The 27,121-nt window shown below is 38.7% G+C and overlaps 1 protein-coding gene across 3 annotated transcripts in view; it reads left to right on the top strand.

Moving 5' to 3' along the window:
* Nucleotides 1–27,121, top strand: part of LOC105230981 (neuroligin 4-like) — a 188,059-nt gene that overhangs the window by 80,787 nt on the left and 80,151 nt on the right. For all 3 annotated transcript variants that reach the window (XM_029552311.2, XM_049449718.1, XM_029552312.2), the window contains 4 exons: nucleotides 4,960–5,177; nucleotides 10,329–10,478; nucleotides 10,877–11,310; nucleotides 16,492–16,959. In XM_029552311.2, the coding sequence (XP_029408171.2) occupies nucleotides 4,960–5,177; nucleotides 10,329–10,478; nucleotides 10,877–11,310; nucleotides 16,492–16,959 (1,270 nt within the window). The remainder of the gene's footprint in view (nucleotides 1–4,959; nucleotides 5,178–10,328; nucleotides 10,479–10,876; nucleotides 11,311–16,491; nucleotides 16,960–27,121) is intronic.

Below are 27,121 nucleotides of genomic sequence, written 5' to 3'. Positions count from 1 at the left end.
CTAGAAAAGAAGGCGAAACGTTACTAATACCCTTCACACCTGAATTGTTCATGGCATAAAAGGATGTAAATGAACTTTATTTAACTTAGAATCGATCAGTTTGTATGGCAGCTATATGCATTAATGGTGCGATCTTAAAGATTTCTTTAGATATTGCAGTTATGGCTGAAAAAATAATCCAAACTAAATTTGGTGAGGATATCTCGGCAAATGAAAGAGTTTTTGATACAAGCATTTGATTTCGATCGTTCAGTTTATTTGGCAGCCATATGCTATAGTGGTCCGATCCGAACAATTTCTTGCAGGATTTTACTGTTGGCTCGAAAAATAATATGTGCAAAATTTCCTTAAGATATATCGTCAAATGAAAAATTTTTCCTTACAAGAACTTAATTTTAATGGATCAGTTTGTATGACAGCTATATGCTACAGTAAACCGATCAGAACAATTCCTTGAAATATTGTACCACTGCTTTGAAAAATAATATGTGCAAAATTTCGTGAAGATATATCGTCAAATGAAAAATTTTTCCTTACAAGAACTTAATGTTATTGATGCAGTTTGTATGGCAGCTATATGCTATAGTGGTCCGATTTCGTTAGTTTCACGAAATAAGCGGTTTTTTTGCATAGAAAAGCACATGTGCAAAAATTCTGTTCGATATCTCAAAAACTGCGGGACCAGGCACGTATATACAAACGAACAGAGAGGCATGGCTAATACGACTCAGCTCGGCACACTAATCATTTATATACATTTATACACTATTCAGGGTATAAAAAAACGAATTTATGTTTATATGCGTCTGTTTGTCTATGTATTATTCGCTCACTTGCCACAGAGTAATAGTGAGGTGGGCTGGAAAAGAAGACCCCGCAGTTAAACAAGAGTAGAACAAAAGACTACCAATGACATTCCAATTTGTGGAAATGACAAAAGTTTTGCAAACTACCAAATTCGCAGCGAATTTTATGCGAAAACAATCGTTAGTGGACTGGCAGGCCACTATTCCGCCGCCATTGCTACTTGCACCCTCTGCATCGTCTCTCTTCCTTTTTATATTTCCCTCAGGTAATAGAAATAACGGCGAGTTGGCCTTCCAGCCGCCTGCTGCCGCAATCAAAACAAATTAAATTAATTGAAGCGCTTTGACAGCTTGTTTGCCTAAAAGTTTGCCACAATTTTTACTCCCCTTTTCATGCAAAGACCGACTTCTATGTCAATAAGCAATTAACTTCCAACTCACACAGCGCCCTGTAAGCGACTTACTGCTGGCTTAGCAATGTTTTCGCTTCATTTCTGCTTTTGCCGCTCCGCACTTTTATTGTAGTTGTGAAACAGAAACAGCTGTTGTTATACCGTTATTTGCTGTGCTGTTAAATTATGAACACAGTGAACAGTGAGAAAACGCGCCAAGAGTTCGCCATAAACAAATACAGACACACAAGGGAACACGATAAAAAACTGCAGAGCGGAAATTGAAGAAGCACCTTGCGCGAAGGACAAACAGCGTAGTGACAACGTGCTATGTATGTTTGTAATCCCGAAGCTTAGCGCACGGTAAGCAAATGTGATTGCAACAACAGAAGTAATACGAGTTGAGTTATAATCCAAAGCATACAATAAGGCGCACACACACACCAAGCAACAGGATGGTGTGAGAGCGAGAGCGCATGAGAAGCAATAAAAAATTTAAAAAGCTGCTGTAACATCATCACAAGCAATTGCGCCGAAACTTTTTCTCATTTCTCATGTTGTAAGCAGATCAACGGCCAGCAGTTGTCATGGTCACCGCGTGGCAAGCCTCCGGCAAACGCCCCAACACATAATGCACAAAGTGGATGATGATGATGGCATTACGTCAGAATATCAAATGTGTATTGGCGGCTGAGTGGCTTGCCTGAATAATAAAAGACTGCTTTCCACTTCATCAGATCGGCGCACCCCAACGGTGGGCTCAAGTAGCCCCTTTGGAGGAGCTTGACCGCCAGCGTTTGTGCGACTTTGATAGAGCGGAGACGGAGGAGACAGAAGCAATATTGCGGTGTGCGCACCGAGGAATTTGAGTGAAATTACCAGCTGGTTTGTTGTTAGAATGGAAGCGCCATTTTAATTTGTTTGTATGCACGTGTGTATGGTCTCGCATTACTTAAAACTCTCAACTGAAATTACTTGAGGGCACCGATAATTCAGCCGGTTCGCTCCAGTTTGACCCTAAGGCGATTAAAAACCCTGAAAGTTGTTAATAATATGTTTAATAATTGAAATGAAATAATTTCAGTATGGACGACTAAGTTTGAAAACCAGCACAAAAGTTGTGTAAATAAGAGAATTTATTCATCTTTACAAGCGGACATCAAAATTGAAAGTCTATAACTTATACAAGTGAATTCCTAAGCACATATTGTCAAAAAATATATATGAAAGGCCAACTTTGAACTCAAGCAAGAAAATAACAGTATCAGATACCAAGTGTAACCAAGTGCTTCTCCACCTAGTCTTTCCTCTTCCTAAGCTTCCCCAGGCGGGTACAGTGTCGAATACTTTCGAAGTTGGAGCGTTTTCATCCTTTCGGGCATCATGGCCTATTCGCAAGACTTATTCTGCGTTGGATTTCGAGGCTGACATGGTACCTTCTCTGTTTATTTCTGCAGCTTGCATAATTTTCTCCAAGAGTAGATTGAAGAAGTTGCATGATAGAGAGCCCTCTTTTCAGAAACCTCTTTTTGTATCAAACGGCTCAAGAAGTCTTTCTCGATCCTAACGAAGTTTTCTGTTTTTCTCAACGTCAGTTTATACAACGGCATTAGTTTTGTGGGGATACCAATTTTAGACATAGCGACATAAAAGCAGCTCCTTTTCGTGCTGTCAAAAAAAACGATGAAGAGGTGGTGCGTGCAGATTCTCTTTTCACGGGTCTTTTCCAAGGTTTGGCGCATGGTGAATATCTGGTCGGTTGTTGATTTGCCAGGTCTAAAGCCACAGTGATAAGGTCTAATCAGTTTGTTGACGGTGGGCTTTAATCTTTCACACACTAGGCTCGATCAGAGCTGCGATGTTAAGGAGGCCATGAGATAGCTATTGACGCAGATTTTGGTGTCCCTTTTTGTAGATTGGGCAGAGTACACTTAAATTCCAATCGCTGAGCATGCTTTCGTCCGACCATATTCTACAAAGAAGCTGATGCCTGCTCCTTATTAGTTCTTCACAGACGTGTTAAAATAGCTCGGCCGGCAATCCATCGCCTGCCGTTCCCGTTCAAACTGTGAGATAACAAAAACGTTTGTTCTGAAAAAGTTTGGTTTATTTGGCTTTAGTGGTTCGAAAGATATGTACATTCGACTTATTAGAGGGTGGCCTATGCCCAGTTTTTCAAACTTTTAAAACCACAACTGCCCTTTCCTAAAACGCTTGATTGTACCAAATATCAGTCTCGATCTTATTATAATGACGATTAATTGCATTTTGTGGGCCTGGCAATGGTTCGATTTCGCCCATCTGCCATATCAACCCCCTTTATATACCTAAAAACACACGTACTAAGATAATTCATCAAGATATCTCAATTTTTATTAAAATTATCATTTTCTTGAACGGTCAGACGGACGAACAGACAGATAGTCCCCCGATATTCATCTCGTCTCCTCATCCTTATCGTTTACAAATAATACCATTTATAACCACATAGCTCTTAAAGTTGAGGCCACTGACTCCATATTTCGGCAGTAAATTTTAATAATTTCGACTAGTTGATGGATCGTATTTCTTTTCATGATGAAATGATAAACCTTAATAGAGAGAAATGTCAACAAAGCGGGAAAAAATATGGCGTCGTTTGGTCTACTTTTGTAGCGTCTCTTCATAAGTTTTTGGTGATACATAACAACCATTAGGCTATGATATTGGTTTGGAATGTTAGTTATATTTGCGGTTTGGAAAGAATACTTCCCCAATTTTCAGGTCTAATCTAGAATCAGGAAAACAACACTGGAACAGCTGCCTGGAAACCTATAACTAAAAATGAGACTGAGAAAGAGTTAATAGAGAAAAACTCTTCATCCGACTTTGAGCTTAACGACTCCAATTCGTGATGAAGTATTTTCGATTGGATGGCTTCTTGAAAGCGAGAGTAAAAGTAAGTCGTTCAATTATCGAAAGAGAGTAAGTACTAGATAAAGTCTACAAACTTTCCGATCTGCTGCAGGCAATTTTCTGTTGCTTTAAACGTTTCTGACTGCTCTCAATACGGTACTTTCTACTAGAAAGATCTACATAGCTCAACACATTTTGGGACAGAAATAAAAAGATATTTAAATTCGCATTGCTCCGACCCAGCTCCACCCTAATTAGGTGCGGCAAGAATGCGACAAACGCCTTTATGCTTAATGTCTTCAGAGTAATGGAAAACTTTTCAATGTTATTGAGTAATGTGCAATGAAATACAACTGCAATAACAAATAATTATGTTGGCACAAAAAGAAGCGCCATCCACTCGTCGTTCAACTATGCTAATCAAGCGGTAAATTGCTTAATAAAATTTGATGGCGAAACTTTCGGCAAACAGATGTAAAAAACAATAATAAAAGTAATAAAAGTGACAAAAATTAAAAATGAAAATAAAAACGAAGAAATAAAAAACAAAATAACCAAAACTGGGAGTAAAAATAAGAAGAAATACGCAAAGGCCTCTTCGGCTTATGTAAAATAAAGTGTTGGAAATTGAAGGGCTCATTTCTCAGCTAATGAATTCAATTGATTTCCACTCCATCATTGGCAGATTAGTACTGCAACTAGGCATGTGTGCATTTGTGTGCGTATGAGTGCGCGAAGGAAAAGGTTCTGCTATTTAACACCAAATCTGGTGATCAATCGCCGTAATCTATTTTCCTTTCAGCCTCAAAACATGTTTTCCAATTCTAATGCGCTTTCTATGCTTTTTCTCTTTCGTTGTTGTACAGGTTTAGTCCGACACGTGCGCCCGCACCATGGGACGGCATACGCATTTCGGACAAATACAGTCCGGTGTGTCCGCAACGCTTGCCGAATATACAAAACGAAACGGCGGCGTTAGAGAAAATGCCCAAAGGACGACTGGAGTATCTGAAAAGGTTGCTGCCATATTTGGAAAATCAATCAGAAGACTGCCTCTACTTGAATATATTCTCGCCAAATAATGGTAAGTCACCGGCAGTGAGACGTGCCATGACAGGGGTAACTAAGTGGCTGTGCGGTTGTTGGATGGTTGTTAGCTGGAAAACGTTAGCTACAAAACTTTTCGGTGCACAGTAAAAATAACAATAAAAACTTTTTATAATGTGTTGTGTCAAGCAAATATCTTGAGGTAATGGACTTTACGGCTCATTCAATTCGAAGGGATTATTTCGATTGTTGCCCCCTGATTGATGAAAATTAAATTAATTACGGCCACGCTGGTGTGGCATATACGTGTATAGTTTGGTGCGAGGAAAGCCTCCGGATTAATGTGTAATGCCAGAAATGTGCGTGGGTATTCCTTTGATATTTTACTTTTTGTTAATTCCGCAGCACCGTTTAGTTGGAGGTGAGACTGAATTAGTTGAGGCTTTTGATATTCAATAAAAGTGTGCAAACAAAATCGCAAGAAAGTAGAAACATTTTCAAAACTTTTTGTAGTACCCAGCCATACAAAAAAAGACCTAAAAAATAGCATCTTCTATGCATATATTCAACAATCAGATAATGTAGATTTCGCCAAAACACTTTTCCTTATGGATTTAGCTAAACTTGATTGTGTGTCACATTGTTTGTCTGCGATGGACTTCTAAATTACTGAACCGATTTTAGCACACTGTATCCAGTTTGAACCAACTTAGAAGATAGGTTAGTAAAAACAATTGATAAATGAAGACTTCCACGTAAACGCCAAGTCGGTTTGTCCAGAAGGAACAAATTTATGGTGGACGATGCTTTTGATATTAAAAAAGACAATGAGCATCGTTTTCACTTTGAATTTGCTTATTCTTCCCTTTTATGGGCAAGGAGAAGCCGGCGCGTGCCACTCGGAACATTGCCTCTTTGTGCTCCGAGAAAAAAATGTTTTCGCCTTTATTTGTAAATAAAATATTCACTGTATTAAATAGTTTATTATAGTGCGAATACTATAGATTATAGCACAAAATGATGTACTACAAATTTGCAGAATATATAATTATCTACAAAATCTGTCCGGACGGCATACGCCTAACTGTTATAGTTACTTCACAATAGATGTTCTCTTATTTAATCCAAAATAATAATTACTTAGTATTAATTCCTATTATAATTAGTCACGCCACATACAAGACTGATCAATACCCTTAAATAATTTTCTGAATTATTCGATTCCCCCATTCCATTCGGAAAACATTACGTAAATAAAACGTAAGTATTAGAAAAAAGTCGCGTGGTGAGCTCATGACTCCATGTCCATGGAAACCATTCATTGATATTTTTTATATTTTTTCGCAAAAATATTCTTAAAAAACGGCAGTCATTTGTACGTTTAACAAAAACTTGATTCATGATTTATGGCCTGGAATTTTATTTTTCTGCATGTCTTTAGTACGCAACACTAACTTTTAAAAGTATGAGTACCAACGCCTCTTCTGTCAACACAACCACAACTGACGCGCTTATTACTTTTCTTTGGTATTTGCTTTCACCCAATTAAATACAAAATAATTAAAATTTAATTGCGCACAAACGTGGGATTAATTATATTAAAACCATGATGTATTCATATCAGATAAAATTTATAGTTTTTTTTTTTAATTTATTTGAATGGATACATTGAAAAAATAGTAAAAAAAAACAAATGAAAGCAATTATAAACAAAGAGACCCCCTTATGCCAACCGTTCTTTGTGATTTTGATCGTTCAGTTTAAATGGCAGCTATACGAGTACGCCGTTCGGAGGTTGTAGCGATGCTTTCGATAGGTTAGGTTACACTGGCCCGCTGTCACGCCATACAAATACCTACTGGTACTTGCTAAGCCAGATGGAAGTTCAACAATACTTTTTGTGTATTTTAAACGTGATTTAGTATATATTTTCTCGTTAATAATATTGATACTTCATCTATTCCCTTTAATTGCGAAACCCCTAGATATTCCTAAACATTCCATCTCCTAATACATCCGTCAGCCCTTTCGAAAATTTCATTGAATATCGTTTTTAGTGACTTGCGTACTTCGTGTACTGGTTCGATAGTCATACGGATGCCACTTTAAGCAATCTCTTCAACTATTTCAACTATAGAGACTGGCTGCCTGCTTAAAAACGTGAGGCCCTTTCCGAACATAAATTCGTATTGTGTTGCGTCAAGTTGAGTAATTAGCTTGTAGAAATTTCGTGTAAGGACAACGACGCTTACGCTATTCTTCAGCGCATCGTCTAGCATTTCGTTCTCTAATTGTTCACATTTATATTCTAATATCATATTTGTTAAGTATGTCGCAAATATTTTTGGTAAAATATGCTTACATTCGTGCCAATGCCACATGACGTTGCAAGAGTGCTGTGTGGTTTGAGGTCCGTGCGTGGACGGACAACTTAATCGACTTACAGCGTTAGCTTCATTTAAGGGCATACATAAACAACCGCAAAAGTCGGTGTTGCCACAATGTGTTGCATGCAAATAACCAGCGCCATTTCAAGCCACAGTTATTTGCTTTCTCAACAACATTTACCGGTTTCGGTGCTCACATACTTCGTGCTAAAGTGCACTTCGCCATCTTTCAGTGTTGCAATGTCAGAACGTTGTCTAAGTACTCTCACATTGCTTGTGGGCACCTTTTGTGATATCGCACACTCGTTCTCTGCATTGTTTTTCTTTAGTAAGAAGCTGTTTTCAGAAACACTTTTTGTTTGTGCTTTTCTCGTCTGCTTCCGATCTCAGTGCTGCTCTGCTGACATTAGAAGCCGACCTTGACTGTCGAGGAAAATTAGAGAAATTAATGTTATGGCAGATTGATAAGCCGATGAGCTTGCACGAAGAGGTACCTATACTCAAATTTCATTAAGATGGAAACGAAGAGGCGTTCTCTTGTCGCCGCGCACTCGGGCGCTGGATCTATGGACCTCGAGCTCAGTAAGTGTTGGCCACCAAACAGCAGTTGTGGGGTTGCGAAAGCCTTCTGACCAAGTTTTTAGAGGACGCAACCTCTCAAAGTTCCCTAAACCAGGTAGTTAGGGAATTGACTTAAACTGGGCATGTTTGCTGATATTTCAATCAACTTTCAATTTCGATAACTGAGCGAAGATGCAGAGGGTCGAAAAAAATCGATGTTGTTAAGAGATATAAGTCAGTATGAGATGCGTGTGAATTCCCAGTACACCATCGATATGCCATCAGGAAGTGAAAATGCATATCGATAAATCCGATAGAAAAGTACGTGTTGAAGATACGACGATCTTCAGGACTTTTGTCGATATACCGATGAATGAGAATATCTCCACGTGAAAAAGAAGCTGAGTTGGAAATGTGGGCGGCGAGTGAACGTACTCCTGGTTTGGTAAACGATTTTCAATACATCTTCAAACCTCATGAACTACTTTTACGCACTAACTTTTATTAACGTGTTTACGGTGTTTTACTTTCTTAAAACGAAAAGATATTTTTCATGTTTAGTTTTATGCAGTTAGTACCATCAGGTCATATCGGCTCAGAAGTTCTGGGCATCACAACGTCTCTCAAAGTCGTAGTGAGATTATCTGTGATTTCACGAACTCCAGCCTATTTACCTAACCTAATATTCTGGTGTAGTCAAACAAACCCTTTATTAAATTGCAATAAGTCCAATTTACGTCCATTAGTCCCTCAGACATTTAGTTTCTGTTATGGTTTACATACTGCCGAGATGTTTCAACCTCAGTCTTGTAAAAACTGGACAATGGAGAAGGAAGTACATCGACGTTACCATCTCACCTTTTCCATTACAACTTCGACAACTTGCGGTTTTTAGCTTACCGCATGAATGCCTATTGGACAACGTCCGATACGAATTACTAAGTGCTTGAACGCAAGATAACAACGGGCATTGAACTCTTTACCACTTCGAGCGTGAGCGGCATAAGGTTATCGTCCTTAGCTAGCTACCTCATCGTCCTTGTAGTTTCCAGCAATTCTGTTCTGAGCAGACCACAATTTTCACTTTAAACGCTTATCTACTGATATTGAACTATTCCAAGCTATTCTAAATATACATATTATAGCAATCTGCTTCCTCATTCATCTGCAAGCTGGATGCTGTTCTATTTTGCGCATTTTCAGCTGTTTGTTTGAACTATTTTTGTACATTTGAACTCCCAATAAATAATTAATTAGTGAAAGAGGTGATGTTAGATTTATTTGTTCTTTTTGTTGTATAATCCAATAATACGTTTGGTTCATCCATTATTTGTCAGATTACGTACATAGCCACTGTTCTTAGGGGGTGGACTTCCGGTTTCACCCTTAAACACATTCAAAGCTCATTCAAAGCCGAAGTTTATCAGGGATTCTGAAGCCCAACTAACGCCAACGCAAAAGAATGTTAAATAAAACTGAACTAAGCATTAAAACAACAAAATTAAAAACAAAAGTGAGATCTAAAGAAATGAGTCCGCAGCATAGGAAGTAGCTAAGAGAGTAAATACCTTGAAATGAGCATGAAAAAAAGGCGCTTAAGCATTAAATGCTTAGATTACGTAGACTACGCGTTGAACAGCGGCGGATGGACGGGCCACATCCGGCGGGCAAAGCAACAGAAATTAAGCGCATAAATACACCAACAAACACATTCTGGGCTTGGTTGCCATACGAGGCTTTAGTTTGCTCCGTTGCTCCGCATTTCTCCGGCTGTTTATTTTTCCACTTTCAAATTCATGCTGCTACGTGGCACGAATAAAACAATGGCAACAACGAGCACGTAAATAGATTGTACGGAGGTTGTTAAGCGCCTCGAAGCGGCAATAAGAACAAGCAACTTCATCGCAAGCGGAAACATTAAATGGCGCTTAAAGCGTTTAACTGTATTTGCTCTTGAATTTTTATTTTCTAATTTTACAGCGAGTAAATATATATTAAATATTTTTCTCCAACTCCACATTTTACCTGTAGCTAACTGTGGCGCACATTGTCAGCAACACCGTTATCTATGCGCCAGCTAACGACACACTACCGACAGCTTAGAGCCACACGCACCCACACATACTTTTATACACACATATATGTATATATTTTAGTTGCTCTAGTATTTTTCCCACTTTTTTAATATTCTCACATTTCTCTTTCGAATTGGCACACAACATTGGATGGGGGTACTGCAGCGGGCGCCAACGAAAAGAAATTACCCGTAATTGTCTTCATACACGGCGAATCGTTCGAGTGGAGCAGCGGAAATCCTTACGACGGCAGCGTGTTGGCGAGCTACGGCGAAGTGGTCGTTGTAACGCTTAATTACCGCTTAGGAATTCTCGGTGAGTACATGAGCACAAGGAAGCGCTTCAACTTAACTACTAACAGCACTAAAAGCGGGCATGCACTGACGCTTTCGAGTTGCGCGCACGAAACAAAAGCTCCAAGCTCCAGTAACGGTGTGTGCGAGTGTGGCAGCAGACTAAAATAATCTAGCTTAGCTGGCGGAAAATATATGGAGCTAATAAAGTGCCGGCGTGTTAAGTTAAATTGCCACAAAAGCAGCAACGCAACAACGCGGCAACGACAAAAACAACTTAAGCGCAATAACTATAATTTATGTTGATTTTTGTTGTTGTTGTTGTTGTTGTTGTTACTTTTTATGCTTCATCGTACAGAATTCATTACACATCTTTTCTGCAATGTTTCCCTTCTCTTTGTTTTTGCCAACACGCCGCAGGCTTCCTGAACGCCAACCCGAATCCGCAAGCACACGCGCGTGTTGCTAATTACGGGCTCATGGATCAAATGGCCGCACTGCATTGGATACAGCAGAACATACAGAAATTCGGTGGCGACCCGAATGCGGTCACCTTGGCGGGGCATGGCACTGGCGCCGCATGTATCAACTTTCTCATGACCTCGCCGACCATGGTGCGTGGGCTCTTCCATCGCGCCATACTCATGTCCGGTTCGGCGTACTCGTCGTGGGCGCTGGTTGAGGATCCTGTGTCATTTGCTATCAAGCTGGCCAAAGAGGTGAACTGTTCGATACCGGAGGATTTGAATAAGCACCACGAGCAGATAGTCGATTGCTTGCGCGAAGTGCCGTTGGAGGATTTGTATGCGGCGGACATACAGGCGCCGAGCTTTCTGACATCCTTCGGACCATCGGTAAGTTACGAAAGTTGCTGGGCACAGTTAGGCACTGCTGTAATAAATAAGTATGATATTCCGACCACTTTGAAAAAATTAAGTTGAACAGTTGCAACGAATAACTCAAATGCTTTTTCACACTCAGTTTTCATTTCGACTTTCATTCTCTCATTTCTGGTCTTTGAATAAAAACAAAAATATTCAAAAAAACTTCACAAACTTCATTTTTATGGTAATAGGGTTAAAATATTTTTCAATAAAATATTCACGATTTAGAATTTAAAAATTTTATTTTAGGGCTCAGAAACTCTTAATTAATACTTAATTATAAAAAATGTTTTGAAAGAGTTTTTTTCTAAAATTTTTGTTCATAGTTTTTTGAAAATTTTTTTCGCGATTTTTTCAAAAAAAGAAATACATGAAAATATTTAATTCTTCACAAACTTAATTTTTAGTAGAAAAAAGTGGATTTTAGTTTCTTAAATATTCTTCACTACAGTATTCCAAATTTGAAATTTCAAAATTTTATTTCTAGAATTCAAAAATAATAATAATTCTTTCAAACAAAAATCTCTTCTCTTAGTTTTTTTAAATTTTTTATAGTTTCTTCAAAACATTTTTTTTTGTTTGAAAACAAACTATATTTTTTTTCTTTCATAAAAAAATTTAGTAATAATATTCAATTTTTTTTAAGTTTATTTTCAGTTGAAAAATGTGGATTTGAATTTTTCTAAATATTTTCCAAGAAAATATTGCCAATTCGAATTTCAAAATTTTTCCGATTTCAACATTTTATTCTTAAGGCTTAGAAATACTAAACTATTACGTAATTGTAAAAAATATTTTCGAAGAAACAAATTTCAAAAAAAAAAATTTTACATTAATTAAATTTAAATTAAAGAAAAAAATGTCGAAGAAAAATTTTTTTCCAGAAAAAATTTTGAAAAAACTATAAAAAAAAATTAAAAAATATTTTTTGCTTTCAAAAAAGTTTATAATAAAATCTAATTCTTCATAAACTTGTTTTTTTATTTAGAAATTTTTAGTAGAATTTCAATAAAATATTTACTATTTGGAATTTAAAAATTTTCCAGATTTAAAAATTTTACTTTTTTGGCCTAGAAATACTAAGTTATAGTGAATAAACTATAAAAAATATTTTAAAAAAATTTAAAAAAAAATATTTTTTTTTGTTTTTTAAATTATTTTTTTAGTTTTTCAATTTTTTTTTCCAAAAAATGTATTTTTTCTTTCAAAAAAATGCATAACAATATTTAATTCATCATAAACTTCATTTTTCATTGGAAAATGCGGATTTTACATATATATATTTTTAATATTTTTCAAGAAAATATTCAGAGTTTGGAAATTCAAAATTTTTCGGATTTCAAAATTTTATTTTTAGAGCTCAGAAACACTAATTTATTGCATAATTATACAAACTATTTTCAGCGATTTCTTTTTTAAATCTTTATTCTGGAAAATATATTTTTCCTTTTCAAAAAAATTTTAAATAATTTTTCATACCATAAATTTAGTTTTTAGCTGGAAAAAAAGGATTTTAGTTTATTGATAAGGGTTTTGGGTTTTAAGTAATTTCCTAGAAAATATTCGCAAATTGGAATTTAAAAATTTTCAAGGAAAATTTGCAAAATTTTGAAATTGAAAATCAAAAAAAAAATATTTTATAAATATTAAAAGAATATAATTAAATATTTTGTCCGAAATATCAAAGAACTTTTAAAAATAACAAATATATTTCAAACTCAATTATTTGCAATATTTCTCACATTTTCTGTATTTTTTTTAAATATATACATACATCGATATAATAATAAAAAGGAAACTAAGAGTACCAGGTTCAGAAAACAAGCTAACAAATCATAAGCCCTAGAAAATACTTGAACAACTTGTCCATAATAAATACAATCAATTAACAGTTTAGCCTTTTCAACATGAGAGCCAAATTGAGGTCAAGGGTCGTAAGCAAAGCCACATGTGGAAGGGAAAGTCAGGCAGCAGGCTATTTATATACTCTCATGTACTTATATGTATGTATATGTATGAATGTATAGTAGCAATGTACGAGTACATACTTAAATTTAAAATGAAACGAATATGTAGTTTATATCAGAGCAAGTCATCATTGCCAAAGGTTAAAAAGCGAACTAAAAGCAACAAAAACCGAAAAACTTCCACTCACATCTCGTGCCCACGAAAGGCCAAGTGCCCTTGGCTGGGTTGAGTGTGTATGCGTGTAAATGACAGCTTTCAAAATTGACGACCTTTTAGTGTTGACGTTAAACGATAATAGTAGATGAAAATTGTCTAAAATGTATGTACTGAACTCCAACAAAAGGCACAAGATGCAGAGCGCGATAGTGAGGGCGATAACGTATAAAAAATAAAGTGTGCGAGAGGAAGAGCATTTCGAGGTGCACATTTTGCATACACACCTAGATATGTGCCAATGTGTGTGGAAGGGAGCAAAGGCCATGGCAATAAAGAAAAAAATGCAAAATTTTCTTGGGTTAGGGTCGCAGTTTCCGGAAAAATATGGTCGATGTCGAGACATTAAGCAAAAGGTCGGAGGGGAAATGAAAAAGTGCATGTAATACATATGTATTTAGATACTACTTTTCTGCTGAAATAAATTTTAGATGCGAGAGTATAGATAAAATTAAAGACATGGTTGGGTAGGTACTTTTGTTTCAGAATATTCGCTTATGTTTAAACTGAAAATTCACTTTTCTAATATAAGTTGAGATTAGGTGTATTGTTAGAAGTCACTTTGTAACACTACTTTTCTGATAAAATACCATTTTGAAAGTAATTTTTCTCTCTCATAATTAATTTATTTAAACCCAACCAATAACAAATTTTAATATGGCAAAAAGATTGAAAGACTTTTATTTTGAACCGTTCCAAAAAAGTCGGGTCAATGTAATGTTTATGTGCGTCGGCACATCTCATCAGCACACTCTTAACTAGGTGGTGGTACAGATTTGTCCGGACCACTGCTGAAAAAGCAGCCTTTATTTCCTCTGCTACGTTTGCACGTGCCAGTCTCATCTGAGATTTAATGATTTCAGAAGATTTCGATGTCTCACCGATCTGTAGCCAAATCCTGCCGTGGAAGCCTTCCGCTTCTTGCGGCCTAAGCCCCTTGATCGATGATTGAGACTCATTTACGTCCGCTCTTCCAACGTTCACACTGCTTAGCACCCTTTTGGTCCAATCAAGTGTCTTAGGATGCTGCTCAAATTCCTGCTCAGGCACAGCTCTCCAATATTTTGGCTACCAACCGACTATCTGATTTGAACTTTCTAGCTGCTGTTATATGCTTTGTGATTTGGTCCTTAACATTCGCTGGAGAACCCGTGCCCCTCATGAACTTAGCAGAGATTCCTGTACTGGAGCTGGCGATTCCGTCTCGGGCTACAGTTGTAACTTTATTTTCTGTCAGCAGATTCCTGCCGACTTATACTAACCTTCAAACTCGTAGTGACGCTTAGCCATTTCCCCCAGCGCAGGTTATAAACCGATTCAACTATTATTCGAAAGCATGACTCCGTGTTGAGCAAAGGGTCAAAAATCTGTAATAGTCTAATAGCCGTGAAGGCCGCATAACCAGTTTTGGTCCATCGTAATACCACATGGAGTTCAGTTGCTAGTTCCAAGAGGACCCCTTTTAAAATGCTTGCACTTGACGCGAACGGTAATAGAATCTGCGGCACACTACCGATACCTTCTCCAATGTATCATACTGTGGGGACTCCAGATGCTTACAGCGTACTCTTGCCAATGCGGGATAAGAGTACAAAAGAAGCTCTATTGTTTTCCTTGTGCCCTGCTCTAGATATTTCCTGCAGTTTTCTCGATCTGTCACCCCCATCTTGCGACCGTATCTCGCCTCCAGACAGTGGCCAGTTAGTACTCCCACTATGTTCCTATAATGCATAGGTCTCCCAATGTTGAACACGTTTTCGGATGGTAGTCGTACACCATCTTGGCAATCCCGACCAATATTTCATGGAACTCGATGCCTTTGTGACCTAGCATCCACTGTTGCTCTGCTTCCCAAGACACTTCTGGCCGATATGCGACACGAGGTTACTGCCTGCAGGTGCCTTAGAGGCCAGCTCGCGGGTTTCACAATATAAAAGGTCTCAGCATATTAGCATATAGATATGAAATGTGGACTGAATTGTCACTTGATCCTACAGTGTATCTAGAGCCGTTGAAAGGCTATCAGGTTTCCATAACCATTTTCATTTTACACAATTGAAACAAAAAATATTCCAAATCTCCTTTCTTGCTTGTATTAAACATCGAATTTTTTATTATTTCATTTTTTATGGCGGCGTCTATTAAAACATTTATTATCTGCGACAACAAAAAATTCGGACATTCCAGTGGTTCGATGATGTGCTGTTTTGTGTCTTTCATTTCCTTTTTGTCTGCGCCTGGCGACATTTTCGCCTTATCACTTGACGGCGCGTCGAATTATTTTCACTATAGCATTTTCATGAGCATTTTCCGAAGAAAAACACTAAGCACTAAACACTAAACAAAATAAAAAATGTAGAGAAGAGAAAAAGAAATAAATATATATACTAATGCAAGAGGTTGGACAAAACATCTCTATTAAGTGCAACGTTGCCAACCCTGTCATATAAAAAATATATATATTTCTTTATTTATGTTCGCACTTCCTTTTGTTGTACTCTGCGATAGCATCACCCATAATATTATTTTCGGTGTGAAAGAACATTCCTCAGACACCTAACCTACAAAACATGCCTCTTGTCTCTAACGCGAGACATTCCCTTGTTATTGTTGTAGCAATAACGGTATTCTACACCGCGTGTTGTCTGTGTGCGGCTGACTTTATTGCTCAATTTCATTTTCTACATTTATACGACAGTTGTGCTGCTGTTCTTTTTTGGCTTGGTTGCTTTCGCCAAGGCTATCATTCATTTTTATGCCTACGCCTAAAGCCCGCACACGCACGTAAGAGCCGGCGCAAAGCAATCATACTAAAAATAGTTGAGGAAAAGTCTGCACCGACAATCAAGCTTCTGGAATATCAAGTTACTATTTACGCATTTCTTTTCCAAACTGCTTCCGCCAAACTGACATACATCCCGAGACTCACTTTGCCTCCTCGTTTCACCGCTTTTTTCATTTTCAATTTAGGTTGATGGCGTCGTTATACGACCCGGACACTCCAATTTCGATATCGATGATTTAATGATGCGCAGCGCCAAGCGCGCCTCAGCAGATGGCGGCGGCAACGGCAACGGCTTCTTTGGTGGCGGCGCTTATACAGGTGGCCCCGGCGGCGGGGGCAGCAGCTTTGGTGGTGGAGCTGGTGGCGCATCTGCCGGTGGTGGCAGCGCCAATGGCGGCGGCAATTCCGCAGGTGGTGTTTACTACAGCGCGTTAACGGCGAACTACGCGAGCATGAGCAGCGGCGCTAACCTCGGTTTGGGCGGCAATGGCGCACACTATGATGTGCTCTTCGGCGTGGTGACCGGCGAGTCCATATGGCGTTTCAGCGCACACGACATCCAGAACGGCTTTGAGGGCGAACGGCGCGATAAGATTATTCGCACTTATGTACGAAATGCCTACAATTATCATCTCAATGAGATCTTCTACACGGTAAGTACACACAACCAGTTTAATGCTGTTTTTGAGAGACCAGCGAGATTTATTTTTTTATTCTATATATTCTATGAAATCACTGAAATTAAAGGCAAAAATAGCAGTGGATGCGATGTCCATCTGTTATTTAATTAAGCATTTTATTTTTAACGAGAGATCAATTTTTCCCTCAATAAATACCTATACATAGGTTACCTTTCGGAATTCGGCAACTCTAGTATTGTTATTTGAGAACTCACAACTTTATTGTAAAGTTTGACATTTTTGTTGTTATAAATATGTACATATTTAGTACGTTTTGACATACGAGCGTTATTTGAGTTGTTTACAGTAACTAAAAATATTCATCTCGCTATAAAAATTTAATCGCGAATATTTTCGTGCTATTATGTTTTACAACTTTCGATGTGGATTAACTCAACAATAGTGCATCGATTAACTTAATTCAATTTTTGGCGATGAAGCTCCAACAAGGAATAATGATCATCGACGGTATGGCGAACTCAATCATACTCGTAGATCTCTCCAAGACGAATTTCGTGAAAGTAGTTCAAAATCAGTTCATAAACTAGTGAGAGCATTTGTCTGTAAAAAATATTTATTCACGTTAGAGTCCACTCCCTACACAGTCAAGCGGCACTTAAAGCAATCTCTGCCTACGAGATCAAACTGATGCAGGAGTGTAGAGAACGGCTCAATAGTCTATCAGAACGTAACTAAGTGCACCTCCTTTGGGTGCCCGGTCACAAAAGTATAACCGGGTATGAACTGTCTGATGAGCTCGTCCGATCATTATTGGTCCTCATGCCATGAGAGAGCTGCTCCACTAAGAAGAATGATTAGGCAAAGAGAGGTTTTGGTAACAACTACAAGGCCAAGTTACTAATAGCGGGTTATGACCTCAGCAAATTTAAATATGTAATCAACCTCTCTAGGGATGAACTCATGCTACTTGTCTTATTCTACACTGGACACTGTAAGCTCAAAAAGCATTTATATGAGCCTAGCTTCTTGTACAATTTGCCATGAGCCCGAACCTACTAAGTGACAACATAGCGGACTGCAGACGCAAGATAAAGGCTTTTGTGTTGAGACTAAGTGGGTCACTGTATTTTAGGAGAGACCATAATAGACCTAAGGATGCGGTGCAATCCTCATCTATTTATCTTAATCTTAATCTGTAGTCTACACAATTTCTCAATCGCCCAAAAAAGGCTTGTGTTCTTTGGTCTCAAGAAATACTAAAAAATACATACAACTATTTCTTTGCTTTTGGCTCTCAAGAAATCAGGGAACCCAACCGCCGACGACACACCATTCTTCACCAAGATAATGTGAGCTCTCACACCTCGATTCTAACAACCGCTAGCGACGGCAATTAACATATACACATATGTATGAGAATAAATAAAGCGGCAAAATTAAATGACAGAATACTCTTTAACCACAAAAGCCACAAGAGAAACTGAAGAACATTTTCTTAAAAACCAAAAATTTCGATGAAAGACACTAACCAAAACCCAACAGAGACAAGCAGCTGTGGCAATGCTTCAAGTAAAAATAGATCCGCAACAATGTTTCGCTAGCTATGGCTGTTGCGCATCAGAAATTTGATGTATTTAAGAAGTCATTGAGGCAAGTAAATTTTCCACGAAAATATGCTTGGCTTGAAGCTGATTTTACTAAATTAGCATACCCCGTCGACTGGGGGTTTCGCCCACAAATTAGCGTTTCACAAATGTCAAGAGACACAGGGCAACCACAGCCTCAACGTTGACGCGTCTAAGCAGAGAATTTGAGTGACTGGCAGACAGAGGTGTACGCAAACCGCATTAGCAAGCGGAGCGAACTGAATTGAGCTGAGATGACATCTGCGCTCGTGGGAGTAACGTAATTTCGATATTCATATTTCAAATTCAAGGAAAACGGTACACAAAATAGCATAAATTCTGACACAGCATGTGAAACTGTAAAGCATACCGATGATGGAAAAGAAGAGTAAGGCATAGCCTAAAAAGAAGGCGAAGAAAGCTTATACAAAGCATTTGCAGTTAACTCAGTTTTCTCCTAAATAACTTTAATGCTTGACAAGTGAAACTAAACTTCTGCTAGCAAAATGTAGAGGCTCTGAAAACACTCCTACGCTTCGTGAATACCCAAATTTTTTATAAAATTTAACACCGTCATTTAATTAGAATACAACCCAGTTAGCTGAAAATTTGTATATCTGAACGGAACCAGACAACAACACGTGCTATTTGCGGAACACAAATATTGATGAAAAACAACAACTTTAAACGCGACGCTGTCGTCAGCCGGATGTAAAGTAACTCGCGGAGCTTTCAAGCAAACGTAATTTAGTGAGTGCCGAGTCTTTTTTGAACCCCAGCGAGGCATATTGTCTGGGTACATCTTTTTCACTTTTACTTTTACTTATATTTTCTTGTTACCGCTTTAATTTAGCGCTTATTCAAACAATTCCGTGCCGAGCAAAATAAAAATGCGTTGGCTTTAATTGAAAGGAAATTTGTCGGAAATCAGCGCAGAGTAGAAGCAATGCCTGAATCGTACCGCACAATCAATGTTACCCAAAATTCGCGGCGAAGAGAGTAAAGCGAGGGAAACCATGAAATGGTTCGGTAATTTAACCAATTATAGCAGCTGAAAAAGGAAAGCCGTTGAAGCATAATTGCAAAATCAATATGCCTTTTGCCAATACACGCAATCGCACACATGCGCACTAAAAAATTAATTTGTTTCGATGAAGGGTGATATGAAATTTCGCGGGAAAAAATATGCACTGATTATTTTTATGAGTGAAGAATACCGTTGATATTCATCTCAAATGCATGCATGGTTGGAGTCTTTTTTTGTTTTTTTTTTTTTGTAAATTAAATGCTTATTTAAAACAAGAAAGAATATTGATTTCGGTTTTGCTATAATACCCTAAGAAATGCAACAGATTCGTTGAAATTGATCCCGATCGTTCAGCTTCTGTGACAACAGTATGCTATAGTAAACCGATCTACACAATTCCTTCGGAGATTACATTATTGCCTTAGCCAAAAATTCATGCTAAATTTCGTGAAGATATCTTCTTAAACGAAGAAGTTTTCTAAACAAGCACTTGATTCCGTTTATTCAGTTTGTATGGCAGCTATATGCTATAGTTGTCCGATATCGGCGGTTTCGACAAATGAGCAGCTTCTTGGTGAGAAAAGGACAGATGGAAGATTTCAGGTGAATAACTCAAAAACTAAGGGACTATATATCGTATATACAGACAGACCGGCATGGTGAAGTTGACTCATTATGCTGATTATTTATACCATATACATTTCTATAGAGATTTTATAGCAAACAACTATATCTCCGATCTTGCACCCTTTTTCTCTGTTAGAGGCTTGACACTCTTATCCACTAAAATCCCAGCGACTACAGATATGGTCGCGAGATGTAGTAAAACGCAGATAAGAAAGCTACAGACGTGCTCCAGACGTCCGGATGTTTATAAGATGCTTCTTGATGTCTCCCGTTGAACATTTACATGACGAGGCCCACATGCTCCCTGTCGCAAAAATCATCCCTGCAGTCATCTGCCTGAAACGGAGCCTCCTCCTAAGTACATCAAGTGGTTTTTTCTACATTACGTTGACGACATCGAACAATACGGCGACCAGATTTCGGACGCAACAAACTTATGACACGCACTGACCGTAGTGGAGCCATCAACACTTTAACGGATTCACTTTCAGTGAATAGCGTACTTGGAGTCAAACCAACACCCATTGCAAACGACGAGCTCGAGTTGCCGCGGGAATCTAGAGTGACCCCTGCGCTACTTCGTTCTGGATACTGTAACAGGTTAAACCTCATAACACAGCCCGCTCCTTTTGATCACACTAAATACAGACCTTGGCGTCTTGGATATTCGGCTTTGGCGTTAATTTTCCTGGTTGGCTAGGTTTCACAGGTAATTTTTTAGCATTATCGGGATGGATTCATTTTCAAGTAGTGTTTCGACCAAGAAAAATCGTCCTTCCAACTTCTCTTGGCTTTAGTCCAGATGAAATCCAATCACTTTACTTTTGAATATATCCGGCTTATTATTTAATTTGTTTGGAATTGCCACTTCAGTGGTTCCTAAGGATTCTGCAAGCTTTTCCTGTATTTGGCAGCAATCTTCATCGAGTCAAGCTTCCAGTTCGTCATCTTCAAACTGTGTTGACCGCCCAGGCCGCTTTTCCAAGACAAGGTCATCACTTCTATATCGTGCACTTGACTCCTTCGCTTAGCTAGAGCAAGTTAAACATAAATTTCTAAAAAAAAAATAAATAAGTTCACAGTGAAGCATAAAAACTGCTGACGTCGTCAGTTTACTAAGCGAACTGGAATGTACTTATCCGTAGTAAAAAAAAAAAATTAAGACGTTCATTGTGAGGTTTTCTGTGAAGCTGCCGAACGCGAATGAATTGAAGACCACTTCTCATTTCTCTACGGTTTAGAAGGAGAACACATACACACGCAAAATATTTGCATATCAGAAATATAGGTCTAACATATAAATGGAGAATTTTTACTTTTGCTTAGGCGGTTCTACTTGGGTACATACAATAAAAGAGGACGGGACACAGAGCATTATTATTACCCTAAATTAGGGGATGAAAGTTATGTAATAGTATTTGCTTCTTAAATACAAGAAAAAACCTTTTAAATAAGCAATTCAATGATGTCAAACAATTGAAAATAAATACCTTGAAGCTTACGCAAAATCGTCGAAAATTGAAGCTTCAGAGGAACTTGCTACTCATACATATTTATGCGGAGAAGTTTTCGTTCAAGCCTCATTCTTACGCAAATACTTTAAAAAATGGTTAAGCAAACACCTTTAGCAAATTATAATTGCATAAAAAAAGTAATTTCCCCTACCACTTCGGCGTTGCGTCTAAGGCTGCCGACCTTTGCAAACTTTCTTTTATGCGCTGCTAGCAAACGTTCAGCGGAAACTTCGCTCATTCAAAGTGAATGTTAATCATAGCTGAATTAACCGTCCAACCGCCAGACGTTCACTGTCGCGGGTCTTGCCGCAGCCTAATGAAGTTTTAATGGCGGTGCGTGCATCTCACTAAAAGGCCGCGGTTAGCCAGTTGTAGTTGTCTTTAATCCAAGCAGCTTTACGACGCAGTTTTTCTTTAACCGCACTCTCAAATAAAAAGACACAAAAAATTAAAAGATTGTTCTCAAAATTAAAAAAATATTGCAACAATTGAGAGCAAAATCAGCTGCGTATTTGAACTTAGCGAAATTGGGCTTTCGCGGCAAACTTCTTACATTCCGGGCGTAATTGTTTTAAGTGCTAGAAAGTAAGCCGCTAAGTGGTTTCTACTTACGCTTGAACGCAAGCTTTAAAAGTTGTTGCCAAATTTCGTTTAACGCGATAGGGAAGAATGTTAGACAGCATGAAATTTTTTTTGCGTTGTTTTCACTGCAATCGCTAGTTTGTTGGAGAGTTTCGACATCATATTCAGAAACCCTGCTTTTAAATAGTAATGATGCGTTTGATGAATATGATACCCCCTAAGCTATGTTGTCAAGCATCTCTCTTGCAACCCCCACTCAATTTCTTTTTTACAGATTCAGATCTTTTGGTAGAAATCTAGCATGGGCACACTTTATACCCAAGACTTTAACCACGAGTGTTGAATCGTTCCATAAGGAATGTTAGTATGCTTCGCGAACTCTCTGTTGCTAACAGGACGATTTTCAAGCATTACTTCTTTAAATAATGAATTCTGTCAGCGAACTGTTACGAATAAAAACACATTGCGTGTCGCTTTAGCACGAACCCTTTGTGTTTACACGTCAGCCACTTCCCTACAAAAAACTCGGTTTGGGCGACAAAAGTCGTCGTGTATGAACCGGTTCTTTTACAACGGTTAATTTCACGCACTCTTAAAATAAACAAAGGAATCGCAATAAAAGCCATCAGAGAAATAAAAAACAGGAAACCTTTTCACATAATTGAGAAAGATACGAAAGTTTTATATGCACATAAAAGTACTTTTATAGGTAGATAACATTAACGGTGTTTATTCAGTAAAAGCTAAGTGAATAACTCAGTATTAGTACATAGAGTTAAAAACTTTATTTTTATAGTATTTTTAGGAAAATAAAAAAATTTATCTAAATGTGTGCAATAAGGAATGCTACGCTGGCTAGGGCATGTCGTCCGAATGGATGAAAACCCTCCAGCTCTAAGAGTATTCCACACAGCATCCGACGGGAGAACCGAAGGAAGAGAAAGACCTCCGAACTGTTGGAAAGACCAAGTGGAGAAGAAGCTGGCAACACTTGGAGTCTCCAATTGGCGCCAAACAGCGAAAAGGGAGAACGACTGGCGTGCTATTGTAAACTCGGCTATAACCGCGTAAGCGCTGTCTACGCCAATACAGAAGAAGAAGTATGGAAGACCAAGTACCGCATTAAATTTCAGCCATTTAAAAGTTGACTGAAAAAGCTCCGGTTATCTAAAGATTATATGAAACTATAATTGTCAAACAAGATCCAATAAACTGCCTTTTATCACAACTGTCGATCGGCTGATTAAGTTAAGTGAGGTTAAACTGGCTGGCTGTCAAGCCAATAATAGCCGGTTCTTTGTAATGCCAGATAGAGGTTCATTATAATTCGAGCTATAGTATTCGTCACGCAGGCCGTCAACGCGTTTTGCGCAGTTTAAGAGAGACTTGTTCCTCTAAGTGTTCCTCTGTGAGTAGATATCTACGACGAGCTCTAGTTAAAGCTGGATAGAAGCAGGAGAGGTATTCTTTCTTTTCTTTTATGTCTACTTCTCTGCACTTTCTGCACGTGTCACCCTTACTAATGCGTAGCCGGGTCACATGTGATGCCAGTAAATTGTGATTTGTGAGGCCACATGCTATAACCGTCCTGGAGTTCTTTCGTGACCATTCACGTATTCCTTCGAATGCAAATGATCTAAGCGATCCTGCATGTTCTTAAGGCCTTCCATCTCACCCTGATCCGCCTGTTCGTCCTTTCGGAAATTTTTAGTGTCTTTCGTATTTCCTACATATACTGTTTCGGTAGCTAGACGGAGTCACTTTTGCAATCTCATCAGCCGTAACCTTTACTGGAATGCTGTTATAACCTAGAATCTAAGGTCGCCTGACGTCTAGCTCAGCGCAATAGATATCGGCGTATCCTCCATAAGCCATTTTTGATCCATCTGTGTAGATGCTGCAAGTTCCGCTGGCGGGTCGAACGCTTTTGCGCCAACCAAATTCTTCTTGCATTCTGACGTTGGACCTTTGGACCTCCAGTGACCCCAGCAGGTGCTGGATAGTGAGATACTTCTGACTTAGAGTAAACTGTAAGAGATTGTCTGAACTACTTACACGTAGAAAAACCAATCTTACCGTAATTAGAGGTATTCTGACTGGACACTGGACTCCAATAGCTTTACACACAATGCGATTTATATTCTGTCGCACGCTCTTTGCCGAAGCTGTACGGAGAAAGTAAAGGTGGTATCATCTTGCCATTTCCTTTCCATTGCCAAGCTTTTGCCAATGCGAGATTGAAATAACACGGTAGACACACCTTTCGCGAACCCAGTGGAGTTGCTGGTATTGTTATTAACCGCCTTAATAAATTTGTTTGCTTCGTCGATCGATGAGGATCTGGTGATCCAGTTTTTAGACGTTTGTAGGTGACACAAAGAATGAATATTTGGCTAAGTAAGATCCATCGATTTTGGATCCACCCTATGACCTAAATTAACCTAACATACTTGGTATGGTCTTTAATTGTTAACTCGACCCCGACGATCTTCGGAGGTTGCCATGCCCGGTTCTCGTAACTCTATGTATATCCGAAGTATAGAACGAACGAAAACAGAAAAATTGGCAACCTGTCGTAGTGTCTTAATTACGCACGTTTTCCTGCCGGGTAGGTGCCGCATACATAACGGCATGCATAATCGCGTGCATTTGCCGATCAGCAGCGACTAGTTGTGCACATCCGCGCATTAACCATCAAATGCCAACCAAATGAGCACGCTATCAGTTTCGTCAGGACACACAATGCTAAATCACCCTCCCCAATGCCCTAAGCCGATAATAAATTTTGAATATGATTTTTCTGTTTTGCTGGTTGTTTTCACAAATTAATGGTCAGACAGCACGTTATAAGCAGTCACTGCGGAGAGCACGTGTAGGTGCATGAGCATGTGTGCGTGATTCTGTCTATTTGTGTTTCTGAAAAACTGCTAATTTGCTGAATTTTCACAGCTTATTTGGTTTCTGCTCTACGCCCGCAGCCGCAAACCCCTCCGTCGGCGCGCTCCATGATTGAGCACAATGTTTTGACAACGTCCGCACATTTTGTTGTTTATCCATTGTCCATGTTGCTGTTGTTGCAAGTGTATACACGATGAGCGTATTTGGAGCGTGAAGCGTTTGTCAGGTGGCCAGGGCTAATAGAAGGTGGCATAAATTAATTGTTGGTTCGCTGCTTCAATGATTTCGCAAACCCCGTTCCGGTCGTGGAGCGAGGCACGAGTGCCCCTGCGGATTGCTTGCTATGCAGTCTACAGCGAAAACGCTTGAATGAGTAATGTGTGCTCAAATATTGTGCATTTTGTACAACATAGATTTTGTTTGTTGTCGGTAGTACAACTTTACAACAACATTTCGAACAGGTTTTAATGGAAAATGTACACAAAATAGGTGATTAATAGTGCCGGTGATTGGACGTGATTGACAGTTTTGTAGCGGATAAACAAAGAAAACGGAACGATATTGATAAATTGCTGTGCAAAGGAAATGTACAAAAAAACTTTAAATCATCCGAAGCCCTTTTTAGGGATACAAATTTCTTTATTATTGACATTGTAAAAATGTTGTCTTTATCAATCACCTTTTTGTTGTTTCTGTTTTTGAAGGTAAACCTTTTGAATTTTCAAAACTCATTTCCATAGCCCAACATGGAACACTTTAAATACTTACTTTGTCAAGATGCAAAAAGGATACTTCGTGAAGAGCTGAGCAAATCCAATATAGTCAGTCCGAAACCATTTGATGTCGAACTTTGGCTTTTCGTTCCGGAGACAGCCAGGTAGCTTGGTGAATTTTCCTATGCTGGAATCTACTTGTAGTACCACGGAAAACCATATTTCGGGCTCCGGCGAAGTCGGTCAAGCGCTTTGATGCGGATAGTGGCTAGACGTTCACACCGGGGTGAATGCCAGTTGTCGACGGAGTCTCACTCCCGAATCCATATTGAATTTGCGATCCTTCATATGGTCACTGTAGTAAATTCCACAATTACTTACTCCACAAGTACTCAGTCGTTGTCCCAGCCTATACTTTTACCTGGACATCAACCAGCTGATCTTTAATGCGTTTGCCGTAGTCGTCATCAAAAGGGTGGTCTCCGAGGCTGTTGCTTCCTTTTCATTAGGGGCAGTTTTTACATAGCGGGTCCCAAACCCAGAGCACAACACTTTATCTCGCCTTCAAACCTATATTCTTTGGTTTCCCAGAGTATACGTACGGCGTAAAAGCGGAAGTCGCGGGCTGCTTAAGTTATATGTAAAACAATCATTCCTGTCCACTCCTAAGTGATTGGTGCTCAGAGATCTTTCCTCACTTGCCGAAACTTCTACACATGACTCTATCCTACCCTCATCCTCATTGTCGAATTTAAGCTTTCACAGACAACGGAATTAGATAAAATAAAACAGTCATCTTCCAAAACGACGCTTCTAAGAGTAAACATACATGGTTCTAAGTTTACCAGGTTCCTGAGGCTGGCCCTAGCTGTCGCTACTCTAGTCGCATATCTTTGAGGAGGGCATTGGTGCAAAAAACTCGATGGAGCAGAAAGACCCTGAGCCTTTTCTCGGATAAATCAAAGTGGGTGGAATGGTTACTATCTACTTTGATTGTAGGGCAGCGGCTTTGGCCTTCAATTCGCTGACTGTGGGCTCAAGACGAATGAACGGTTGTCTCGACTCATTATTTCAAGCATCGAGATCTTTTATGACTAAACTTGTCGGGGTGTTGAACCACAACGGTATTGCAAGAAACTCTAAGTCTATGGAGTTACCTAAAAAAAGTACTTCGATCTCAATAACGGC

The sequence above is a fragment of the Bactrocera dorsalis genome, chromosome 2 (genome assembly GCF_023373825.1).
Source record: "Bactrocera dorsalis isolate Fly_Bdor chromosome 2, ASM2337382v1, whole genome shotgun sequence".
Classification (NCBI taxonomy): Eukaryota; Metazoa; Arthropoda; class Insecta; order Diptera; family Tephritidae; genus Bactrocera; species Bactrocera dorsalis.
The sequence above is the reverse complement of the archived record's forward strand: the minus strand, read 5'-3'. Positions and strand labels throughout refer to the sequence as shown.